We start from the raw sequence: 25,818 nt of genomic DNA, 5'->3' as shown, positions 1-25,818 counted from the left end.
AAACTAAACACGTGGTCTACGTATATGGATTGGTAGGTCATGAGTCTCGGACGGTCGTGGCACATTTGGTGGCAAGGCAAAGACTCGTTCTCCGTTGCTGCCTAATTAAACCGGTCCAGAGTTAGTGTACAGTGTCAACATGGTTGGCTTAGTCTAACAAGCTACAGTATGGCTGAGTAGAAGCATACAGTGTGAGTTCAATTCACGGTACCGTAATTTGTGTTGGTCGCCGTAGCCCTTTACAACATACAGTGTTTTAGTACCCAAATTCGGAGGCGATTAACGTGTAACCATGTAATCTAACTGTTCATCTTTAATATAGATAATCGACCAATTACGCGCTTATAGAACATCGAACATCTAACAGTATGAGGAAACGATCGACCGGAAACTCACGACGGAAGCACGGGCGGTTCAAACGTGCACAGAGGCAGGACATGCTTGCTCTCCGCCTACAGTTCGACATACGACAAGACGGATGCCGTGGATCGCCGGACTCCTCCCGGCACCCGATCCCGCGAAACGGACTGGCAGAGCGCCGGCTAAGCTATAGCCGCATTAATACGATGCATGCGCGCGGTTGACCTCGCCGCAGGACATTCCTCGATCCGATCCCGTGCCGTGACGGGCGCATGCAAAAAGGAAGACCTTGATTGCACCGATCTGTGCCGTGAAGGACGCACCATGCGGGCGTCCGCCGTGGCGACTCCGGCGGTACGGCACGCGTGTTGTTGCTGGACCGCCATTAACTAGCTATGGCTTCGAGAACGATGAGACCAGGACACGTACGAACCCACTTAATACTAACGGAGGTTATTGGTTATTGGTGCAAGTTCAACGTCTAGTTTTCCCTTTTCTTTTTCGACATTACGTCTAGGGGTTTAAAATGAACGCGAACAGCACATGTAAACTTGGCCACGAAATAACAGGGCAGGCAGTCGACTGGTGGAACCTGATACGTTTGCTAGCACGGTAAATATGGGATGATGTGATCTGATGCTGAAGCTGGTTGTAATGGGGAGTATCATATACTAGTATCATGCATATAATACTAGTGTGTGATACTAACTCCGTAATGCATAGTATCATAAGTTAGTATCTTAGATTGCCTTATTAATTGCCATGCATGACACAAACTAGCGGAGCATTTAATATGATACGGTATCATGATATGATACTACATCCTCTCTTTCCTCATTTAATTGTGTGTCATATCATCCAAAACATCTAGTTGGCATGCATGATACTACTTATGATACTCCCACTACAACCAGCCTGAGAGAGGAGAAGCTGACCTGGTCTCATATAATTTTTTTCCAAGCTGTGCCACAAACGCCGCTCGTGGTAATTAAAGTCTCTGGCTAATTTCCTCCCATCAAATTAGGTACCAAGTCAGTTTTGCACACAAAGTAGCGTACCTGGCTAATTTAAGTTTTACGCATGCAGCATGCTTCTTCAGTTCTGCACAGACGAAGCAAACCTACCCTTTGCAGCCCTAAAATAACCAAGGCGTTCAGACCAGTAGTAAAAGATAGCAGTTACAAAGTTTTGCTTCGCTCGAAGTAAAGTTCTTGCTCTGATTCTGGAACTGCGAGCTTAATTGGACGGTCAAAACGTGTTTTCATCCTTCGCTCATTGTTAATTAGACATGCATGCACTAGAACCCACTTTAACCTCCTCTCTTCCATTTCCACTTTCAGAGTGCTAAGCCATAGTGGGCGGCTAGCGAAGCTTTGTAGACGCCCAAGCAAGGAAAATAATATAGTTCCAGTCCACGTCAAGCTCAACAGCACTACTCGCGTGAACTCCCCACAACCTTTGACTCCCAACTGTTCCCCTACCCTGTGTACAGTAGTACCCTTTTCTCTCGCCCGTTTTAAATCCCGGCACCCCACCAAGCACAAACGCCGCGAAGAACCCCGCGAACCGAACCCACGCCCCGCCTCACCTCACACCATCAAAGGGAAGAGGAGAGCGTAGCGTGGGAGCAAGGAGCAGCAGCAGCCGGCGGGCAATGGGCAACAGCATCGGCGGGCGGCGCAAGGGCGCCAAGGTGATGCAGCTGGACGGCACCGCGTTCCGGGTGAAGCCGCCGGCGCACGCGGGCGCCGTGCTGCGCGACCACCCGGGCTTCCAGCTGCTCGAGTCGGAGCAGGTCAAGCTGCTCGGCGTCCGCGCGCGCCCGCTCGACCACGACGCGCTGCTCCGCCCGGGCCGGCTCTACTTCCTCGTCGCGCTGCCGCGCCCCACCGTGCCCCCGCGCCGCGCCTGGTCCGGCGCGCTCCACGTCGGCGCGCGCGAGAGGCTCGAGTCGCTCATGCTCACGCGCCGCTCCACCTCCGACCTCTCCTTCCCGACCGCGCCGGCCTCCCCGATGTCCACCGCCTCCGAGGGCGGGCCCGTCCAGCTCAGGATGCGCCTGCCCAAGGCGCAGCTCGCCAAGCTCATGGGCGAGAGCCGGGACGCCGCCGAGGCGGCCGCTAAGATCATGCAGCTCTGCGCCGCCAACGGTGGGAACGGCGCATTGACGCCGGAGCGGAGCCCGCGGTTATGGCCGACGGCGGACTGGGGCACTGGAGGGCTCGCGCAGACGCCAGAGCGGAGCCCTCGGTTCGTGCCTACGCCGGACTGGGGCGCCGGCAGGTTCGCGGAGAAGCCAGAGAGGAGTCCCAGATTCGCCGTAACGCCCGAGTGGGGTGCGAGGTTCATGATGCCGACGCCGGAGAGGGGTGCAGAGACGGCGAAGACGCCGGATAGGCGGTCCGCTCTACCCCGCACGCCGGAGTATGCATCAGCGGACGTCAAGGCCAGCCGCAAGGAGGTAATGCACTGCTTCTTTCAAAGTTTTTTATTCAAAATATATTTATGTATTTATTATCTTGATAGAGCCATGCTATTAAGGTCTGCATCAAATAACTTGATTCCATTCTAAAAATAATCACTGCTATTGGTCCTTTTGCATTGCTTTTCATTCATCTGCATTTAAATAAAAAGTTCTGCGGGAAGGGAAACTAAGTTTTTTCTTTCAAGCAACGGTGGTATCTCATTGCCCGGTTGAAAAAATAATACGGAAACTTTCACCCAAAAGTATGTATTACAACTATTTATTTTGACCAACACAGTTTTTAATAAATTAACAATAAGATGTTTTTGTTGTTCTGCAAAAACATCTTATATTTTGATACAAAGAAGTATTATTTTTCGATACTCTGCTGGACATGCCTTTAGTATGCTGTATGGATCTCTGGTTTAATTCACACAGTTTGCCCAATAAAATTTCTTATGAAATTTATCTTACACTAATTCATACCATTATAATCTAATTAAAACATGGTGTGCAAAATATTTTTCTCTGTTTCACTCTGTCCATGTAGGAATATGTAAACAAGCCATGAGTTTATCTCTATGGACTGTCAAAACTGAAAAAACTACTCCCTCCGTCTCATAATATAAGAACGTTTTTGACGCTACACCAGTGCAAAAAATGTTTTTATATTATAGAACGGAGGGAGTAAGAAATATTGGTACACCATCGGATCCGTACGTGTCCAATGAGGCACCATCTGGAGCTGTTGACGGTGTGACCAGTATTTTCGGCTGATGCAGATGTGTCTTAAGTAGTATTGAGTAGAAGAGTGTTTGAGGTTTTTTCTGACACGTTACTCCCTCCGTTTCTTTTTACTTCGTATATAACATTTAGTCAAAGTCAAACTACACAAATTTTGACTAAATATATAAAAAAATATGAACATCTACAATACAAAAACTATATAGTATGAAAATACGTCTGATGGTGCATCTGATAATATTGATTTCATATTGTGAATGTTTATATTTTTATATATAAAGTTAGTACTCCCTCCGTCACGGTTTAGAAGGCGCGCTTGGAAATTCTCCGGGACCTAGGTGATTATCTATTGGTTGTGAGATGGATTAAAAAATAGCATTTACACTATGCATGCGTATAGAAATAATATATAGGAGTACTAATTAGCTACTAGACATAAATGCAATGCGCTCTAAACCTTGTCTATTGTGGAAACGCACGCAAATTTAATTGTGCCTTCTAAACTGTGACGGAGGAAGTAAAACTCAATAAAACCTGACTTTGACCAAATCTTATATGCGGATTAAAAAGAAACGAAGGGAGTACTACGTTAGTTATTTGTTGGCGATCAATTCTAGGATTTGAATGGTGGAGTGATGATACAAAATACAGTTGCTTGTCATACTCCTACTTGAATATCTGGCGGCATGAGACCATTCTCACTTTCTGGCTGCGGATGAATCACAGCAGTAGCAGTCATAGATCTACCATGGAAAATGCTTCACATGCTGAAGTTTCAGAGCAAGTTCTCTGAATCTTAAACGTTGTCAACAGATATTTTAGCAGCAATTGTGATGCTCCTTCCACATTTATAATAACTACTCTAGTGGAGCTGATCTACAGTCAGAGTTGTGGAAAGTCTATGCGTACCAAGGATGATCTTAAATTGCCGTTTCAAAACATTAGGCCTACCTGAATTTTATGGTAGCAGAAGAAACACGCTGAGGGTCACATGTCTGACCAAGTGTCTAGATCGAGAAATTTTCAGGGATCATAACGAGCCAAGTTGCTTGATCCGCTTTATGCCCATTATTAGTGTAGCTCCGGCCGATTCTTCCGGGTCACCGTCACTAATGTTGCAACTTACTTGTTTGATTTATTGTTGAGCACCTCAACGTCAAACCGGCAATCCAGACCATCAAACTAGCTTAGGCAGCAGCGGGCAGCCGTTAGATGATGATATGATACCATCTCACTGAGCTTTTTCCGGGGTGCCATCTCATTGAAGTTAACCTTATCACCATGACGATATGATAACTATCTCACCGAAGTTTTCTCTAGGGCAACTATCTAATTGAAGATTTGGAGTTAACTTTATCACCATGACAACATCAGCAATAGTTTTCAATATGTGCCAATTTTTCTCGCTCGAAGTTAAGGGATAATACATCAGCAGAGCCTTTCATCAGGATTTCTTTGATTTTTTTGTCACAAATAAGTACGCTAAATTAATATTGGCTTCGTCACGCGATCTCGGTTCCCTGCACTTTCTGTTCAAATCTTTGCCTATCATTTTCGCGTAATGCGCAAACAGATTAGCGTTTGGCTTGAAACGAATTGTCCGTCGCTTTTGCTGACATTTTCTCCTGTGATTTCGTTTGTGGTGTTTCAGAAGCGAACGCGGTTCGTGGCCTTGCCGGATGAGATCATAGCATGACTTTTTTCGTCCGCCTGAAGTGAGAGAGCTGGTTGATGGCCTCTTCAGATTCAAAGTGTGGAGAACGATAGGGTTAGTGATTTCATGGACGGTAACTCCGCCTCGTGGAACGTCCAGAGGCTGCAAGAAGAGTTTATCCCAATGGAAGTCGAGGTGATCAAGAGCCCGTCCCAATGGAGAAAAGGTGATTTTTGGGCATGCTTTTTCGACAAGAAAGGCACGTTCAGCATTCATTCAGCGTACAATATGCCCGGGAGTACCGAAACCAAGCTCGGATACTAGGAAGCAAGGGAAGAATTGGGCGAATATGTGGCAATACTTTGGAGGCAACCCGACTTATTGGGGAATTCGCTCGTGGACTGCACCATGGCGAAGTGCGTATGGGTGCTTGTAGATGAAGATTAGATCATTGATGGCGTGCGTCGCCGTGCCAGTCTATTGTACAGTAAATATATAAATACATGAAAAATATTCAATTTTGTCCAAACACAGACATCTATTTGTCGGTAATCAAGAGAACTATAAATTGGCTTTGGTATGACAATAAAAGGGTGCACACTTAGTAAATATAGCTATCGGTATCGTCCAGACTGATAATAAGCAGCAACACAAATATGAAATAAACATGTAACATTATTAGGAGGGGAGAAGAAAAGAATAATGACAACTTCGATGGCCGATGGTCATTCATGTTTAATGCTATTATAGAAAGCCTAGATCTGAGAGAGATTGACCTCATGGGTAGGCAATACACTTGGGCAAACAAGTTACAGAATCCAACATATGAGAAGTTAGACAAAGTTTTGACGAGTATCGAATGGGAACAAAAATTTCCTCTACTAACAGTGCGTGTGTTACAAAGAGGAATATCTGACAACACACCCCTTCTTGTTGATTCCGGTGATGCGGTGCATCATGGAAACAAAAATATCTTCTTGTTCGAAACTGTGTGGTTCAAGAGAGGACTTCCTTGAGCTAATTGCAAGGGAATGGGCCTTAGAGCAAGGGGGTGTGTCGAATGTCGAAAACTGGCAAATTAAGATTAGACACTTGCGACAATTTTTTACGGGTTGGGCTAAGAATAATAGTGGTATATATAAGCAGCAGAAAAAGAGGTTGCTTAACATCATTAACGATCTCGATATAAAAGCCAAGAATAACTCACTCGACATTAAATGAGCGGGTGGCTAAAAGAGAGGCTAAGGTCAGTTTGGCGAAGCTTCTCGGGAAGAAGATATCAAATGGGCGCTTAAAGCTAAAGTGTGTCGCCTGGTTCCTTGAGATAATAATACACAATTTTTCCATATGATTGTCAATGGGAAACATAGGAAAAAGAGGATCATACAACTTGAACAGCACGAAGATACAATTGTTGGCATGATAATCTTAAGATACTAACTTTCATAAAAAGTTGTTTGGGCCCGAGTAGACAATTATGTCTCACTAAACGAGAGTTTGGTTGAGGATATACCACAACTGGGCAAAGATGAGAATGAGGTTCTTACTGCCCCTTTTTTAGAGATGGAAGTGCTTGAGGTGTTGGGATATTATTAAAGGCGACTTGATGCCTATGTTTCATGATTTGTTTAATGGTCACTTATAACTTTTTAAATTGAACTTTGGAACAATTACGTTGTTACCAAAGAAGGAATAGCGGTTCACATTGAGTAGTTCAGACCTATATGTCTAATTAGTGTGAACTTCGAGATCACAAAAGTTGGTACAAACCGTCTGATACGTCTCCGTCGTATCTACTTTTCCAAACACTTTTGCCCTTGTTTTGGACTCTAACTTGTATGATTTCAATGGAACTAACCCGGACTGACGCTGTTTTCAGCAGAATTGCCATATTCTCGGAATGACCTGAAACTCCAGGAACATCTTAGAAAAAATAATAAAAAATCCTCACCAAAGATGAAGACCAGGGGGGGCGCCCCCCACTAGGGCGCGCCCCCTACCTCGTGGGCCCCCTGGATGCCCTCTGACGCCAACTCCAACTCTATATATTTGCTTTCGGAGAGAAAAAAATCAGAGAGAAGAAATTAACGCGTTTTACGATACGTCGCCAAGCCCTAAAACCTCTCAGGAGGGCTGATCTGGAGTCCGTTCGGGGCTCCGGAGAGAGGGATTTGTCGCCGTCGTTATCATCAACCATCCTCCATCACCAATTTCATGATGCTCACCGCCGTGCGTGAGTAATTCCATTATAGGCTTGCTGGACGGTGATGGGTTGGATGAGATTTATCATGTAATCAAGTTAGTTTTGTTAGGGTTTGATCCCTAGTATCCACTATGTTCTTAGATTGATGTTGCTATGAATTTGCTATGCTTAATGCTTGTCACTAAGGCCCGAGTGCCATGATTTCAGATCTGAACCTATTATGTTTTCATGAATATAAGTTCTTGATCCTATCTTGCAAGTCTATAGTCACCTACTATGTGTTATGATCCGGCAACCCCGAAGTGACAATAATCGGGACCACTCCCGGTGATGACCTTAGTTTGAGGAGTTCATGTATTCACTATGTGCTAATGCTTTGTTCCGATTCTCTATTAAAAGGAGGCCTTAATATCCCTTAGTTTCCAATAGGACCCCGCTGCTGTTGGGGAACGTAGTAATTTCAAAAAAATTCTTACGCACATGCAAGATCATGGTGATGCATAGCAACGAGAGGGGAGAGTGTTGTCCACGTACCCTCGTAGACCGAAAGCGGAAGAGTTAGTACAACGTGGTTGATGTAGTCGTACGTCTTCACGATCCGATCGATCAAGTACCGAACGCACGACACCTCCGAGTTCTGCACACGTTCAACTCGATGACGTCCCTCGAACTCCTATCCAGCCGAGTGTTGAGGGAGAGTTTCGTCAGCACGACGGCGTGGTGACCATGATGATGTTCTACCGACGCAGGGCTTCGCCTAAGCACCACTACGATATGATCGAGGTGGATTATGGTGGAGGGGGGCACCGCACACGGCAAAGAGATCAAGAGATCAATTGTTGTGTCTTTGGGGTGCCCCCTGCCCCCGTATATAAAGGAGTGGAGGAGGGGGAGGGCCGTCCCTCTCTATGGCGCGCCCTAGGGAAGTCCTGCTCCCACCAGGAGTAGGATTCCCCTTTTCCTAGTAGAACTAGGAGCCCTTCCATGTAGTAGGAGTAGGAGGGAAGGAAAGGGAAGGGAAAAGGAGAAGGAAGGAAGGGGACGCCCCCTCCCTAGTCCAATTCAGACCAGCCCATGGGGAGGGGTGTGGCCACCCTTTGAGGCCTTTCTCTCCTTTCCCGTATGGCCCATTAAGGCCCAATACGAATTCCCGTAACTCCCCGGTACTCCCGAAAATACCCGAATCACTCGGAACCTTTCCGTTGTCCGAATATAGTCGTCCAATATATCGATCTTTACGTCTCGACCATTTCGAGACTCCTCGTCATGTCCCCGATCACATCCGGGACTCTGAACTCCTTCGGTACATCAAAACATATAAACTCATAATATAACCGTCATCGAACTTTAAGCGTGCGGACCCTACGGGTTCGAGAACTATGTAGACATGACCGAGACACGTCTCCTGTCAATCACCAATAGCGGAACCTGGATGCTCATATTGGCTCCTACATATTCTACGAAGATCTTTATCGGTCAAACCGCATAACAACATACGTTGTTCCCTTTGTCATCGGTATGTTACTTGCCCGAGATTCGATCGTCGGTATCTCAATACCTAGTTCAATCTCGTTACCGGCAAGTCTCTTTACTCGTTCCATAACACATCATCCCGCAACTAACTCATTAGTTGCAATGCTTGCAAGGCTTATAGTGATGTGCATTACCGAGTGGGCCCAGAGATACCTCTCCGACAATCAGAGTGAAAAATCCTAATCTCGAAATACGCCAACCCAACAAGCATCTTCGGAGACACCTGTAGAGCACCTTTATAATCACTCAGTTCCGTTGTGACGTTTGGTAGCACACAAAGTGTTCCTCCGGTAAACGGGAGTTGCATAATCTCATAGTCATAGGAACATGTATAAGTCATGAAGAAAGCAATAGCAACAAACTAAACGATCAAGTGCTATGCTAACGAAATGGGTCAAGTCAATCACATCATTCTCTAATGATGTGATATCATTAATCAAATGACAACTCATGTCTATGGCTAACTTAACCATCTTTGATTCAACGAGCTAGTCAAGTAGAGGCATACTAGTGACATACTGTTTGTCTATGTATTCACACATGTATTATGTTTCCGGTTAATACAATTCTAGCATGAATAATAAACATTTATCATGATATAAGGAAATAAATAATAACTTTATTATTGCCTCTAGGGCATATTTCCTTCAGCTGCCACGGGAGGGTAGGACAAAAGATGTCATGCAAGTTTTTTTCCATAAGCACGTACGACTATATACGGAATACATGCCTATATTACATTGATGAATTGGAGCTAGTCCTGTGTCACCCTATGTTATGGTTGTTACATGATGAACCGCATCCGGCATAATTATCCATCACTGATCCGGTGCTTACGAGTTTTCTATATACTGGTTTACGCTTATTTACTTTCCCGCTGCTACTGTTACAATCACTACAAAATACCAAAAACATTACTTTTGCTGTCTTTACTTTTGTTGCTGCTACCACCACTATCATATTAATTTGCTACTAAACACTTTGCTGCAGATACTAAGTTTCCAGGTGTGATTGAATTGACAACCCGGTTGCTAATACTTGAGAATATTCTTTGGCTCCCCTTGTGTCGAACCAATAAATTTGGGTTGAATACTCTACCCTCGAAAGCTGTTGCGATCCCCTATACTTGTGGGTTATCACCATCTGACACACATTGCTCATTCTATGGTTTAACCGACTCAAATTGCCTTCATGCCTGGACAACACATACTTGAGGGGGTGGTCGTCCTCCATGAAACACCACATGAAATCCAGTCGAAGAAACTAGATGGAGTGGTTTTCAAAGTGGATTTTGAAAAGGCTTAATGATAAGGTGAAATGGCCATTCTTACAACAAACCTTATGTATGAAAGGGTTTGATGTGACCTGGAGGAAGCAGGTCAAATCTTTTGTATAGGAATGCGTGCTATTTGTGAGCTGCGTTAGGATTTGCTTGAAGAGGAGAGGATGATGCAGTATAGTAGAGATAAGTATTTTCCTCAGTTAAGAACCATGGCTATCAATCCAGTAGGAGAACCACACAAAACCTCGTGAACAGCACCTACACACAAAAGAATAAATACGTGCACCTGATGTTATCAAGGAGGTTGTCAATCCCTAGGCGGTTAATTGCAAGGATCAAGTATGTTAATGGTAGATAGATAAACAAAAACACAAAATAAAATAACGGTAAATAAATTGCAGCAAGGTATTTTTGGATTCTAATATATGATAAAGATAGACCCAGAGGCTATCGTTTTCACTAGAGACTTTTCTTTCGAACAAAAAGCATACGGTGGGTAAACAAATTACTATTGGGCAATTAATAGAAAAACGCATAGTTATGACAATATCCAAGACAATAATCATGTATATAGGCATCACGTCCGAGAAAAGTAGACGAACTCCTTCCTGCACCTATTACTATTACTGCACACATCGACCACTATTCAGCATGCATCTAGAGTAATAAGTTCATAAAGAATGGAGTAACGCCTTAAACAAGATGACATGATGTAGACAAAGTTAACTTAAGCAACATGAATAAACCCCATCGTTTTATCCTTAATGCCAACAATACAAATACGTGTCTTGTTCCTTTCTGTCACTAGGATATAGATCACCGCAAGATTGAACCCATTATAAAGTATCTCTCTCATTGCAAGATAAATCGATCTAGTTGGCCCAACCAAACAGATAGATCAGAGGAAAATACAAAGATATAATAATCATGCATAAAAGAGTGTAGAAAAGACTCAAATAATAATCATGCATAAAAGCTATAATAATTATTTGCTTTTCTATCAATTGTCCAACCGTAATTTGTTTACCCATCGTATGCTATTTTCAAGAGAGAAGCCTCTAGTGTAAACTATGGCCCACGGGTCTACTTTTATCATATATTAAAACAAAAAAATACCTTGCTGCGTTTTTTCTTTATTTATTTTATTTTATATATTTTTTGTTTGATCTATCTATCTATCACCATACAATTTAATCTTGCCCGTAGGGATTGACAATCCCTTGTTCGCGTTGTGTTGCAGGGATTTATTGTTTGTGTGCAGGTGCTACTAACGAGGTGTTGCTTGGTTCTCCTACTGAATTGATAACTTTCGTTCTTAACTAAGGGAAATACTTATCTCTACTGTACTGCATCATTCTCTCCTCTTCGGGAAAATCCCAACGCAGTTCACAAGTAGCAGCACCCCCCTGGCCGCGCTATGGGCCCTTGTGGCTAGCTCTTAAGTCGGTTGGAGCCCTTCTTTTGCCGCAAAAAAGCTAATTTCCAGAGAAAAATCCCTTAAAATGTTAGCCTGATCGAACTTATGGATCTCCGGCAATAAAAGAAACAGTATTTGGACAGAAAACAGGAGCAAAAAACGGAGAGACGGAGAAAAGAGATCCAATCTTAGAGAGGCTACCGCCCCTCTGAGAACCATGGTGGCCAACGACCAGAGGGTAGAACTTAGGGGAGGCCATGGATGAACAAGCCGTGGGGACCTCTCTCCCTCTCTCCCAGAGGTCAAAATGGTCAAGTAGAGGTCAAAGGGCTAGAGGTTAAAAGGCAATTGCCTTTTTTAGCAACAAAAAAATCAAACCAGTAAAAAAAGAATGAAAGAGTGGGCTTTCTAGATACAAGGCCGTAGTTAATATTTGCTTTTTTCTTTGAGAAAGCAGTGATTGTTTGATTTATCTATAAAAGAATTGTGAATATTTGCTGCAGGGTAGTTGTTCTCATGTTACGCGTCACTGGATTCCACTGCATGCATCATTGGTGTCGTAGGCCGCTCTCTTCTAGATGAGGCCTACGAAGGCGCCGGGCCCGGCCGGCCTCCCGGCCATGTTCTACCAACGCCACTGGGCGCTTGTTAAGGACGATGTGTGTGCTGCGGTTCGTGAGTTCCTCGCTGGAACTGCGGCCCCCGATGGCTTCAATGACACGATAATTGTAATGATCCCGAAAGTAAAGTCACCTGAATTATTGGCGCAGTTCTGCCCTATCAGTTTATGTAACGTACTATATAAGATTGCGGTGAAGGCACTGGCCAATCGCTTGAAGGTTGTTCTCCCTTTCATGATCTATGAGGAGTAGACTGCGTTTGTACCGGACAGACTTATAACTAATAATGTGTTGGTTGCATATCAGTGTGTCCATGCTATTCGGAAGAGGAAAAGGAGGAAACCTATCTGTGCGGTCAAGCTGGATATGATGAAGGCATATGACAGAGTTGAGTGGGATTTTCTTGAAAAGATGTTGAAGTTTGGCTTCTTTGGTCACTGGATAGAGATGGTCATGAGATGTGTGAAGTCTGCAAAATTCTCGGTGAAACTTAACGGTGGGCTCTCTGAGAGTTTTGATCCCACCAGAGGGCTTCGACAGGGGGATCCGCTTTCTCCATACCTTTTCTTGTTTTGTGTGGAGGGCTTCTCTGCATTACTGAAGGAGGCTCAGAGAGAGGGAAACATCAAGGGGGTGTCGTTTGGAGGTGGTGGCCCAACGGTTACCCACCTTCTCTTTGCTGACAATAGCGTGGTCTTTGTGGAGGTTTCAAGGGCAAATTTCGAGACCCTACGCTCCATATTGCATGACTATGAAGCAGCATCGGGCCAGAAAGTAAACCTTCATAAATCAGCGATCTTTTTTGGTAAAGACACCCCAGATGAAGACAAGAACGAGCTCAAGCATGTGCATGGAATAACGGAGGAGGCCCTGAGTGAACGATACTTAGGCCTCCCTATGGTGATGGGGAGGGCTAAGGATGGTACGTTTAAGTACGTTGATGTCTACTACACAACCTTCTTCTTGTAGACGTTGTTGGGCCTCCAAGTGCAGAGGTTTGTAGGACAGTAGCAAATTTCCCTCAAGTGGATGACCTAAGGTTTATCAATCCGTAGGAGGCGTAGGATGAAGATGGTCTCTCTCAAGCAACCCTGCAACCAAATAACAAAGAGTCTCTTGTGTCCCCAACACACCCAATACAATGGTAAATTGTATAGGTGCACTAGTTCGGCGAAGAGATGGTGAAACAAGTGGTATATGGATAATAGATAAAGGTTTTTGTAATATGAAAATATAAAAACAGCAAGGTAACTAATGATAAAAGTGAGCGTAAACGGTATTGCAATGATAGGAAACAAGGCCTAGGGTTCATACTTTCGCTAGTGTAAGTTCCCTCAACAATAATAACATAATTGGATCATATAACTATCCCTTGACATGCAACAAAGAGTCACTCCAAAGTCACTAAATAGCGGAGAACAAACGAAGAGATTATGGTAGGGTACAAAACCACCTCAAAGTTATTCTTTCTAATCAATCTGTCGGGCTATTCCTATAAGTGTCACAAACAGCCCTAGAGTTCGTACTAGAATAACACCTTAAGACACAAATCAACCAAAACCCTAATGTCACCTAGATACTCCAATGTCACCTCAAGTATCCGTGGGTATGATTATACGATATGCATCACACAATCTCAGATTCATCTATTCAACCAACACATAGAACCTCAAAGAGTGCCCCAAAGTTTCTACCGGAGAATCACGACGAAAACGTGTGCCAACTCCTATGCATAGGTCCATGGGTGGAACCCGCAAGTTGATCACCAAAACATACATCAAGTGGATCATAGAATACCCCATTGTCACCACAGGTATCCCACGCAAGACATACATCAAGTGTTCTCAAATCTTTAAAGACTCAATCCGATAAGATAACTTCAAAGGGGAAACTCAATCCATTACAAGAGAGTAGAGGGGGACAAACATCATAAGATGCAACTATAATAGCAAAGCTCGCAATACATCAAGATCGTATCACCTCAAGAACACGGGAGAGAGAGAGATCAAACACATAGCTATTGGTGCATACCCTCGGCCCCGAGGGAGAACTACTCCCTCCTCGTCATGGAGAGCACCGGGATGATGAAGATGGCCACCAAAGAAGGATTGCCGCCTCCGGCAGGGTGCCGGAACGGGTCTAGGTTGGCTTTCGGTGGCTACGGAGGCTTCTGGCGGTGGAACTCCCGATCTATTGTGCTCTCGGATGTTTTTAGGGTATATGGAGATATATAGGCGGAAGAAGTACGTCATGGGGGCCACGAGGGGCCCACGAGGGTGGAGGGCGCGCCCCCTACCTCGTGGCCTCCTTGAAGCTTCCCTTACGTGGATTCCAAATCTCCTGGGTTGCTTTCCTTCTAAAAATAAGTTCCGTGAAGTTTCAGGTCAATTGGACTCTGTTTGATTTTCCTTTTCTGCGATATTCTAAAAACAAGGTAAAAAACAGAAACTGGCACTGGGCTTTGGGTTAATAGGTTAGTCCCAAAAATGATATAAAAGTGTATAATAAAGCCCATAAACATCCAAAACAGTAGATAATATAGCATGGAGCAATCAAAAATTATATATACATTGAAGACGTATCAGCATCCCCAAGCTTAATTCCTGCTCATCCTCGAGTAGGTAAATGATAAAAACAGAATTTTTGATGCGGAGTGCTACTTGGCATAATTTCAATGTAATTCTTCTTAATTGTGGCATGAATATTCAGATCAGAAAGATTCAAGACAAAAGTTTATATTGACATAAAAATAATAATACTTCAAGCATACTAACTAAGCAATTATGTTCTCTTAAAATAACATGGCCAAAGAAAGTTCATCCCTACAAAATCATATAGTTTAGTCATGCTCCATTTTCGTCACACAAGAATGCTCTCATCATCCACAACTCCGATGACAAGCCAAGCAATTGTTTCATACTTTAGTAATCTCAAACCTATAAACTTTCACGCAGTATATGAGCGCGAGCCATGGACATAGCACTATGGGTGGAATAGAATATAATGACGGGGGTTATGTGGAGAAGACAAAAAAGGAGAAAGTCTCACATCAACGAGGCTAATCAATGGGCTATGGAGATGCCCACCGATTGATGTTAATGCAAGGAGTAGGGATTGCCATGCAACAGATGCACTAGAGCTATAAATGTATGAAAGCTCAACAAAAGAAACTAAGTGGGTTTGCATCCAACTTGCTTGCTCACGAAGACCTAGGGCACCTGAGGAGGCCCATTGTTGGAATATACAAGCCAAGTTCTATAATAAAAATTTCCACTAGTATATGAAAGTGACAAAGCAAGAGACTCTCTATCATGAAGATTATGGTGCTACTTTGAAGCACAAGTGTGGCAAAGGATAGTAGCATTGTCCCTTCTCTCTTTTTCTCTCTTTTTTATTTATTTTTTTATTTGGGCCTTTTCCCTTTTTTATGTCCTTTCTCTTTTTTGGGGCCTTCTCTTTTTTATGGCCTTTCTCCTTTTTTTATTCCTCACTTGGGACAATGCTCTAGAAAATGATGATCATCACACTTCTATTTATTTACAACTCAATGATTACAACTCGATACTAGAACAAAGTATGACTCTATATGAATGCCTCCGGTGGTGTACCGGGATTGCGATGAATCAAGAGCGACATGTATGAAAAATTATGAACGGTGGCTTTGCCACAAATACGATGTCAACTACATGATCATGCAAAGCAATATGACAATGATGATGCGTGTCATAATAAACGGAATGGTGGAAAGTTGCATGGCAATATATCTCGGAATGGCTAGGGAAATGCCATAATAGGTAGGTATGGTGGCTGTTTTGAGGAATATATAAGGAGGTTTATGTGTGAAAGAGTGTATCATATCACGGGGTTTGGATGCACCGGCGAAGTTTGCACCAACTCTCAATGTGAGAAAGGGAAATGCACGGTACCGAAGAGGCTAGCAATGATGGAAGGGTGAGAGTGCGTATAATCCATGGACTCAACATTAGTCATAAAGAACTCACATACTTATTGCAAAAATCTACAAGTCATCAAAAACCTCGGCACTACGCGCATGCTCCTAGGGGGATAGATTGATAGGAAAAGACCATCGCTCGTCCCCGACCGCCACTCATAAGGAAGACAATCAAATAACACCTCATGTTTCAAATTTGTTACACAACGTTTACCATACGTGCATGCTACGGGACTTGCAACTTCAACACAAGCATTTCTCAAATTCACAACTACTCAACTAGCACGACTTTGATATTATTACCTTCATATCTCAAAACAATCATCAAGCATCAAACTTCTCTTAGTATTCAAAACACTCATAAGAAAATTTTACTAATCTTGAATACCTAGCATATTAGGATTTTAAGCAAATTACCATGCTATTTAAGACTCTCAAAATAATCTGAGTGAAGCATGAGAGTGCATCTATTTCTTCAAAATAAAACTACCACCATGCTCTAAAAGATATAAGTGAAGCACTAGAGCAAATGACAAACTACTCCGAAAGATATAAGTGAAGATCAATGAGTAGTCGAATAATTATGCAACTATGTGAGGACTCTCTAACATTAATAATTTCAGATCTTGGTATTTTATTAAAACATCAAGCAAAACCAAAAGTAAATAAAATTACGCTCCAAGCAAAACACATATCATGTGGCGAATAAAAATATAGCTCCAAGTAAAGTTACCGATGAACGAAGACGAAAGAGGGGATGCCTTCCGGGGCATTCCCAAGCTTAGGCTCTTGGTTGTCCTTGGATATTACCTTGGGGTGCCTTGGGAATCCCCAAGCTTAGGCTCTTGCCAATCCTTATTCCATAGTCCATCGAATCCTTACCCAAAACTTGAAAACTTCACAACACAAGACTTAACAGAAAACTCGTAAGCTCCGTTAGTATAAGAAAATAAATCACTACTTCAAGGTACTGTAATGAACTCATTCTTTATTTATATTGGTGTTAAACCTACTGTGTTCCAACTTCTCTATGGCTTATAAACTATTTTACTAGCCATAGATTCATCAAAATAAGTAAACAACACATGAAAAACAGAATCTGTCAAAAACAGAACAGTCTGTAGTAATCTGGATCAAATGTATACTTCTGGAACTCATAAAATTCTAAAATAAATTTATGGACCTGAGGAATTTATCTATTAATCATATGCAAAAAGAATTAACTAAATATCACTCTCCAAATAAAAATGGCAGCAATTCTCGTGAGCGCTAAAATTTCTGTTTTTTACAGCAAGATCAACAAGACTTTCCCCAAGTCTTCCCAACGGTTCTACTTGGTACAAACACTAATTTAAAGCATAAAACCACATCTAAACAGAGGCTATATGAATTATTTATTACTAAACATGAACAAAAATCAAGGAATGAAAATAAAATTGGGTTTCCTCCCAACAAGCGCTATCGTTTAACGCCCCTAGCTAGGCATGATGATTTCAATGATGCTCACATAAAGGATAAGAATTGTAACATAAAGAGAGCATCATGAAGAATATGACTAGCACATTTAAGCCTAACCCACTTCCTATGCATAGGGATTTTGTGAGCAAACAACTTGTGGGAACAAGAATCAACTTGCATAGGAAGGTAAAACAAGCATAACTTCAAATCTTTAAGCACATAGAGAGGAAACTTGATATTATTGCAATTCCTACAACCATAAGTTCCTCCCTCATAAGAATTTTCAGTAGCATCATGAATGAATTCAAAAATATAACCATCACCTAAAGCATTCTTTTCATGATCTACAAGCATATAATTTTTATTACTCTCCACATAAGCAAATTTCTTCTCATGAATAGTAGTGGGAGCAAACTCAACAAAATAACTATCATGTGAGGCATAATCCAATTGAAAGTTAAAATCATGATGACAAGTTTCATGGATATCATTATTATTTATAGCATACAAGTCATCACAATAATCATCATAGATAGGGGGCATGTTCTCATCATAACAAATTTTCTCATCAAAACTTGGGGGACAAAAAATATAATCTTCATCAAACATAGCTTCCCCAAACTTGTGGCTTTGCATATCATTAGCATCATGGATATTCAAGGAATTCATACTAAAAACATTGCAATCATGATCATCATTCAAATATTTAGTGCCAAACATTCTAATGCATTCTTCTTCTAGCACTTGAGCACAATTATCCTTTCCATCATACTCACGAAAGATATTAAAAAGGTGAAGCGTATCAGACAAACTCAATTCCATTTTTTTATAGTTTTCTTTTATAAACTAAACTAGTGAAAAAACAAGAAACTAAAAGACTCGATTGCAAGATCTAAAGATATACCTTCAAGCGCTAACCTCCCCGGCAACGGCGCCAGAAAAGAGCTTGATGTCTACTACACAACATTCTTCTTGTAGACGTTGTTGGGCCTCCAAGTGCAGAGGTTTGTAGGACAGTAGCAAATTTCCCTCAAGTGGATGACCTAAGGTTTATCAATCTGTAGGAGGCATAGGATGAAGATGGTCTCTCTCAAGCAACCCTGCAACCAAATAACAAAGAGTCTCTTGTGTCCCCAACACACCCAATACAATGGTAAATTGTATAGGTGCACTAGTTCGGCGAAGAAATGGTGAAACAAGTGGTATATGGATAATAGATAAAGGTTTTTTTATCTGAAAATATAAAACAGCAAGGTAACTAATGATAAAAGTGAGCGTAAACGGTATTGCAATGATAGGAAACAAGGCCTAGGGTTCATACTTTCGCTAGTGTAAGTTCCCTCAACAATAATAACATAATTGGATCATATAACTATCCCTCGACATGCAACAAACAGTCACTCCAAAGTCACTAATACCGGAGAACAAACGAAGAGATTATGGTAGGGTACGAAACCACCTCAAAGTTATTCTTTCCAATCAATCCGTTGGGCTATTCCTATAAGTGTCACAAACAGCCCTAGAGTTCGTACTAGAATAACACCTTAAGACACAAATCAAACAAAACCCTAATGTCACCTAGATACTCCAATGTCACCTCAAGTATCCGTGGGTATGATTATATGATATGCATCACACAATCTCAGATTCATCTATTCAACCAACACATAGAACCTCAAAGAGTGCCCCAAAGTTTCTACCGGAGAATCACGACGAAAACGTGTGCCAACCCCTATGCATAGGTTCATGGGCGGAACCCGCAAGTTGATCACCAAAATATACATCAAGTGAATCACGTGATATCTCATTGTCACCACAGATACGCACGACAAGACATACATCAAGTGTTCTCAAATCTTTAAAGACTCAATCCGATAAGATAACTTCAAAGGGGAAACTCAATCCATTACAAGAGAGTAGAGGGGGAGAAACATCATAAGATGCAACTATAATAGCAAAGCTCGCGATACATCAAGATCGTATCACCTCAAGAGCACGAGAGAGAGAGAGAGATCAAACACATAGCTACTGGTACATACCCTCAGCCCCGAGGGAGAACTACTCCCTCCTCGTCATGGAGAGCACCGGGATGATGAAGATGGCCACCGGAGAAGGATTGCCCCCTCCGGCAGGGTGCCGGAACGGGTCTAGATTGGCTTTCGATGGCTACGGAGGCTTATGGCGGCGGAACTCCCGATCTATTGTGCTCCCTGGTGTTTTTAGGGTATATGGAGATATATAGGCAGAAGAAGTACGTCAGGGGGGCCACGAGGGACCCACGAGGGTGGAGGGCGCGCCCCCTAACTCGTGGCCTCCTCGAAGCTTCCCTTACGTGGATTCCAAGTCTCCTGGGTTGCTTTCCTTCTAAAAATAAGTTCCATGAAGTTTCATGTCAATTGGACTCCGTTTGATTTTCCTTTTCTACGATATTCTAAAACAAGGTAAAAAAACAGAAACTGGCACTGGGCTCTGGGTGTTGGGGAACGTAGTAATTTCAAAAAAATTCCTACGCACACGCAAGATCATGGTGATGCACGGCAACGAGAGGGGAGAGTGTGATCTACGTACCCTTGTAGACCGACAGCGGAAGCGTTAGCACAACGCGGTTGATGTAGTCATACGTCTTCACGGCCCGACCGATCAAGCACCGAAACTACGGAACCTCCGAGTTTTAGCACACGTTCAGCTCGATGATGATCCCCGGACTCCGATCCAGCAAAGTGTCGGGGAAGAGTTCCATCAGCACGACGGCGTGGTGACGATCTTGATGTACTATCGTCGCAGGGCTTCGCCTAAGCACCGCTACAATATTATCGAGGATTATGGTGGAAGGGGGCACCGCACATGGCTAAGAATATGATCACGTGGATCAACTTGTGTGTCTAGGGGTGCCCCCTGCCCCCGTATATAAAGGATCAAGGGGGGAGGCCGGCCGGCCCCTATGGCGCGCCAAGGAGGAGTCCTCCTCCTAGTAGGAGTAGGACACCTACTAGGAGGGGGAAAGAAGTGGGGAGGGAGAAGGAAAGGGGGGCGCCGCCCCCCCTCTCCTAGTCCAATTCGGACCAGGGGGGAGGAGGCGCGCGGCCCACCTTTGGCTGCCCCTCTCTCTCTCCACTAAGGCCCATATGGCCCATTACTTCTCCCGGGGGGTTCCGGTAACCCTCCGGCTCTCCAGTTTTCTTCGAAATCACCCGGAACACTTCCGGTGTCCGAATATAGCCGTCCAATATATCAATCTTTATGTCTCGGCCATTTCGAGACTCCTCGTCATGTCCGTGATCACATCCGGGACTCCGAACTAACTTCGGTACATCAAAACTCATAAACTCATAATATAACTGTCACCGAAACCTTAAGCGTGCGGACCCTACGGGTTCGAGAACAATGTAGACATGACCGAGACACGTCTCCGGTCAATAACCAATAGCGGAACCTGGATGCTCATATTGGCTCCTACATATTCTACGAAGATCTTTATCGGTCAAACCGCATAACAACATACGTTGTTCCCTTTGTCATCGGTATGTTACTTGCCCGAGATTCGATCATCGGTATCTCAATACCTAGTTCAATCTCGTTACCGGCAAGTCTCTTTACTCGTTCCGTAATACATCATCTCGCAACTAACTCATTAGTTGCAATGCTTGCAAGGCTTATGTGATGTGCATTACCGAGAGGGCCCAGAGATACCTCTCCGACAATCGGAGTGACAAATCCTAATCTCAAAATACGCCAACCCAACATGTACCTTTGGAGACACCTGTAGAGTACCTTTATAATCACCCATTTACGTTGTGACGTTTGGTAGCACACAAAGTGTTCCTCCGGTAAACGGGAGTTGCATAATCTCATAGTCATAGGAACATGTATAAATTATGAAGAAATCAATAGCAACATACTAAACGATCGGGTGCTAAGCTAATGGAATGGGTCATGTCAATCAGATCATTCACCTAATGATGTGATCCCGTTAATCAAATAACAACTCTTTGTTCATGGTTAGGAAACATAACCATCTTTGATTAACGAGCTAGTCAAGTAGAGGCATACTAGTGACACTCCGTTTGTCTATGTATTCACACATGTATTATGTTTCCGGTTAATACAATTCTAGCATGAATAATAAACATTTATCATGATATAAGGAAATAAATAATAACTTTATTATTGCCTCTAGGGCATATTTCCTTCAGTCTCCCACTTGCACTAGAGTCAATAATCTAGATTACACAGTAATGATTCTAACACCCATGGAGCCTTGGTGCTGATCATGTTTTGCTCATGGAAGAGGCTTAGTCAACGGGTCTACAACATTCAGATCCGTATGTATCTTGCAAATCTCTATGTCTCCCACCTGGACTAGATCCCGGATGGAATTGAAGTGTCTCTTGATGTGCTTGGTTCTCTTGTGAAATCTGGATTCCTTTGTCAAGGCAATTGCACCAGTATTGTCACAAAAGATTTTCATTGGACCTGATGCACTAGGTATGACACCTAGATCGGATATGAACTCCTTCATCCAAACTCCTTCATTTGCTGCTTTCGAAGCAGCTATGTACTCCGCTTCACATGTAGATCCCGCCACAACGCTTTGTTTAGAACTGCACCAACTGACAGCTCCACCGTTTAATGTAAACACGTATCCGGTTTGTGATTTAGAATCGTCCGGATCAGTGTCAAAGCTTGCATCAACGTAACCTTTTACGATGAGCTCTTTGTCACCTCCATATATGAGAAACATATCCTTAGTCCTTTTCAGGTATTTCAGGATGTTCTTGACCGCTGTCCAGTGATCCACTCCTGGATCACTTTGGTACCTCCCTGCTAGTACTTATAGCAAGGCACACATCAGGTCTGGTACACAGCATTGCATACATGATAGAGCCTATGGCTGAAGCATAGGGAACATCTTTCATTTTCTCTCTATCTTCTGCAGTGGTCGGGCATTGAGTCTTACTCAACTTCACACCTTGTAACACAGGCAAGAACCCTTTCTTTGCTTGATCCATTTTGAACTTCTTCAAAACTTTGTCAAGGTATGTGCTTTGTGAAAGTCCAATTAAGCGTCTTGATCTATCTCTATAGATGGCTACTCATTTAAATCCGAGAATAATGGTTGTTCTATTTATATGAGAGATATGTTTTATGGTCATGCTCCGATAGTCAATGGTTTATTCTTAATGAATCTCGAGCGTATTACTACACATATTCATAGTGTGAATACCAAAAGATGTAAAGTTGATAATGATAGTCCCACATACTTGTGGCACTGCCGCCTTGGTCACATAGGTGTCAAACGCATGAAGAAGCTCCATGCTGATGGACTTTTAGAGTCTCTTGATTATGAATCATTTGACACGTGCGAACCATGCCTCATGGGTAAAATGACCAAGACTCCATTCTCAGGAACAATGGAGCGAGCAACCAACTTGTTGGAAATCATACATACTGATGTGTGCGGTCCAATGAGTGTTGAGGCTCGCGGTGGCTATCGTTATGTTCTCACCCTCACTGATGACTTAAGTAGATATGGGTATGTATACTTAATGAAACACAAGTCTGAAACCTTTGAAAAGTTCAAGGAATTTCAGAGTGAAGTTGAGAATCAACGTGACAGGAAAATCAAGTTTCTACGATCAGATCGTGGAGGAGAATACTTGAGTCACGAATTTGGCACACACTTAAGAAAATGTGGAATAGTTTCACAACTCACGCCGCCTGGAACACCTCAGCGTAATGGTGTGTCCGAACGTCGTAATCGCACTTTATTAGATATGGTGCGATCTATGATGTCACTTGCCGATTTACCGCTATCTTTTTGGGGCTATGCTTTAGAGACTGCCGCATTCGCTTTAAATAGGGCATCGTCGAAATCCGTTGAGACGACACCGTATGAATTATGGTTTGGGAAGAAACCTAAGCTGTCGTTTCTAAAAGTTTGGGGATGTGATGCTTATGTCAAGAAACTTCAACCTGAAAATCTCGAACCCAAGTCGGAAAAATGCGTCTTCATAGGATACCCTAAAGAAACTTATGGGTATACCTTCTACCTCAGATCCGAAGGCAAGATCTTTGTTGCCAGGAATGGATCCTTTCTAGAGAAAGAGTTTCTCTCCAAAGAAGTAAGTGGGAGGAAAGTAGAACTTGATGAAGTATTGCCTCTTGAACCGGTAAATGGCGCAACTCAAGAAAATGTTCCTGAGGCACCTGCACCGACTAGAGAGGAAGTTATTAATGATGATCAAGATACTTCTGATCAAGCTCCTACTGAAATTCAAAGGTCCACAAGGACACGTTCCGCACCAGAGTGGTACGGCAACCCTGTCTTGGAAATCATGTTGTTAGACAACAGTGAACCTTCGAACTATGAAGAAGCGATGGCGGGCCCGGATTCCGACAAATGGCTAGAAGCCATGAAATCCGAGATAGGATCCATGTATGAAAACGAAGTATGGACTTTGACTGACTTGCCCATTGAACGGCGAGCCATAGAAAATAAATGGATCTTTAAGAAGAAGACAGACGCGGATGGTAATGTGACCATCTATAAAGCTCGACTTGTCGCTAAGGGTTATCGACAAGTTCAAGGGGTTGACTACGATGAGACTTTCTCACCGGTAGCAAAGCTGAAGTCCGTCCGAATCATGTTAGCAGTTGCCGCATTCTACGATTATGAAATATGGCAAATGGACGTCAAAACGGCATTCCTTAATGGTTTCCTTAAGGAAGAATTGTATATGATGCAGCCGGAAGGTTTTGTCGATCCTAAGAATGCTGACAAGGTGTGCAAGCTCCAACGCTCGATTTATGGGCTAGTGCAAGCATCTCGGAGTTGGAACATTCGCTTTGATGAGATGATCAAAGCGTTTGGGTTTACGCAGACTTATGGAGAAGCCTGCATTTACAAGAAAGTGAGTGGGAGCTCTGTAGCATTTCTCATACTATATGTAGATGACATACTTTTGATGGGAAATGATATAGAACTCTTGGACAGCATCAAGGCCTACTTGAATAAAAGTTTTTCAATGAAGGACCTTGGAGAAGCTGCTTATATATTAGGCATCAAGATCTACAGAGATAGATCAAGATGCCTCATAGGTCTTTCACAAAGCACATACCTTGATAAGATTTTAAAGAAGTTCAAAATGGATCAGTCCAAGAAAGGGTTCTTGCCTGTTTTGCAAGGTATGAAATTGAGCTCAGCTCAATGTCCGACCACGGCAGAAGAGATAGAAGAGATGAGTGTCATCCCCTATGCCTCAGCCATAGGTTCTATTATGTATGCCATGCTGTGTACCAGACCTGATGTAAACCTTGCCGTAAGTTTGGTAGGAAGGTACCAAAGTAATCCCGGCAAGGAACACTGGACAGCGGTCAAGAATATCCTGAAGTACCTGAAAAGGACTAAGGAAATGTTTCTCGTTTATGGAGGTGACGAAGAGCTCGTCGTAAAGGGTTACGTCGACGCTAGCTTCGACACAGATCTGGATGACTCTAAGTCACAAACCGGATACGTGTATATGTTGAATGGTGGAGCAGTGAGCTGGTGCAGCTGCAAACAGAGCGTCGTGGCGGGATCTACATGTGAAGCGGAGTACATGGCAGCCTCGGAGGCAGCACATGAAGCAATATGGGTGAAGGAGTTCATCACCGACCTAGGAGTCATACCCAATGCGTCGGGGCCAATCAAACTCTTTTGTGACAACACTGGAGCTATTGCACTTGCCAAGGAGCCCAGGTTTCACAAGAAGACAAGGCACATCAAGCGTCGCTTCAACTCCATTCGTGAAAATGTTCAAGATGGAGACATAGAGATTTGTAAAGTACATACGGACCTGAATATAGCAGATCCGTTGACTAAACCTCTCCCTAGGGCAAAACATGATCAACACCAGAATTCCATGGGTGTTCGATTCATCACAATGTAACTAGATTATTGACTCTAGTGCAAGTGGGAGACTGTTGGAAATATGCCCTAGAGGCAATAATAAAAGCATTATTATTATATTTCTTTGTTCATGATAATTGTCTTTATTCATGCTATAACTGTATTATCCGGAAATCGTAATACACGTGTGAATACATAGACCATAATATGTCCCTAGTAAGCCTCTAGTTGACTAGCTCGTTG

General features: G+C 43.1%; 1 protein-coding gene across 1 annotated transcript; it reads left to right on the top strand.

Annotated features, from left to right (window-relative positions):
* Positions 1-1,822: 1,822 nt before the first annotated feature.
* On the top strand, positions 1,823-5,808 carry LOC125522625 (uncharacterized protein At1g66480-like). The gene is made up of 2 exons (XM_048687667.1): positions 1,823-2,821; positions 5,220-5,808. Exons 1-2 carry the CDS (start codon positions 2,015-2,017, stop codon positions 5,262-5,264), a joined length of 852 nt encoding a protein of 283 aa, XP_048543624.1. The 5' UTR covers positions 1,823-2,014; the 3' UTR covers positions 5,265-5,808.
* Positions 5,809-25,818: the final 20,010 nt, after the last annotated feature.

The sequence above is a fragment of the Triticum urartu genome, chromosome 7 (genome assembly GCF_003073215.2).
Source record: "Triticum urartu cultivar G1812 chromosome 7, Tu2.1, whole genome shotgun sequence".
NCBI lineage: Eukaryota > Viridiplantae > Streptophyta > Magnoliopsida > Poales > Poaceae > Triticum > Triticum urartu.
This window is presented reverse-complemented; position numbering and strand designations above follow the sequence as displayed.

Excerpts from the sequence above, each read along its gene's own strand:
- LOC125522625 (XM_048687667.1), top strand. The coding sequence starts at position 2,015 with ATGGGCAACAGCATCGGCGGGCGGCGCAAGGGCGCCAAGGTGATGCAG. Across the intron at positions 2,822-5,219 it reads TCAAGGCCAGCCGCAAGGAG|AAGCGAACGCGGTTCGTGGC; the intron begins GTAATGCACTGC and ends GTGGTGTTTCAG.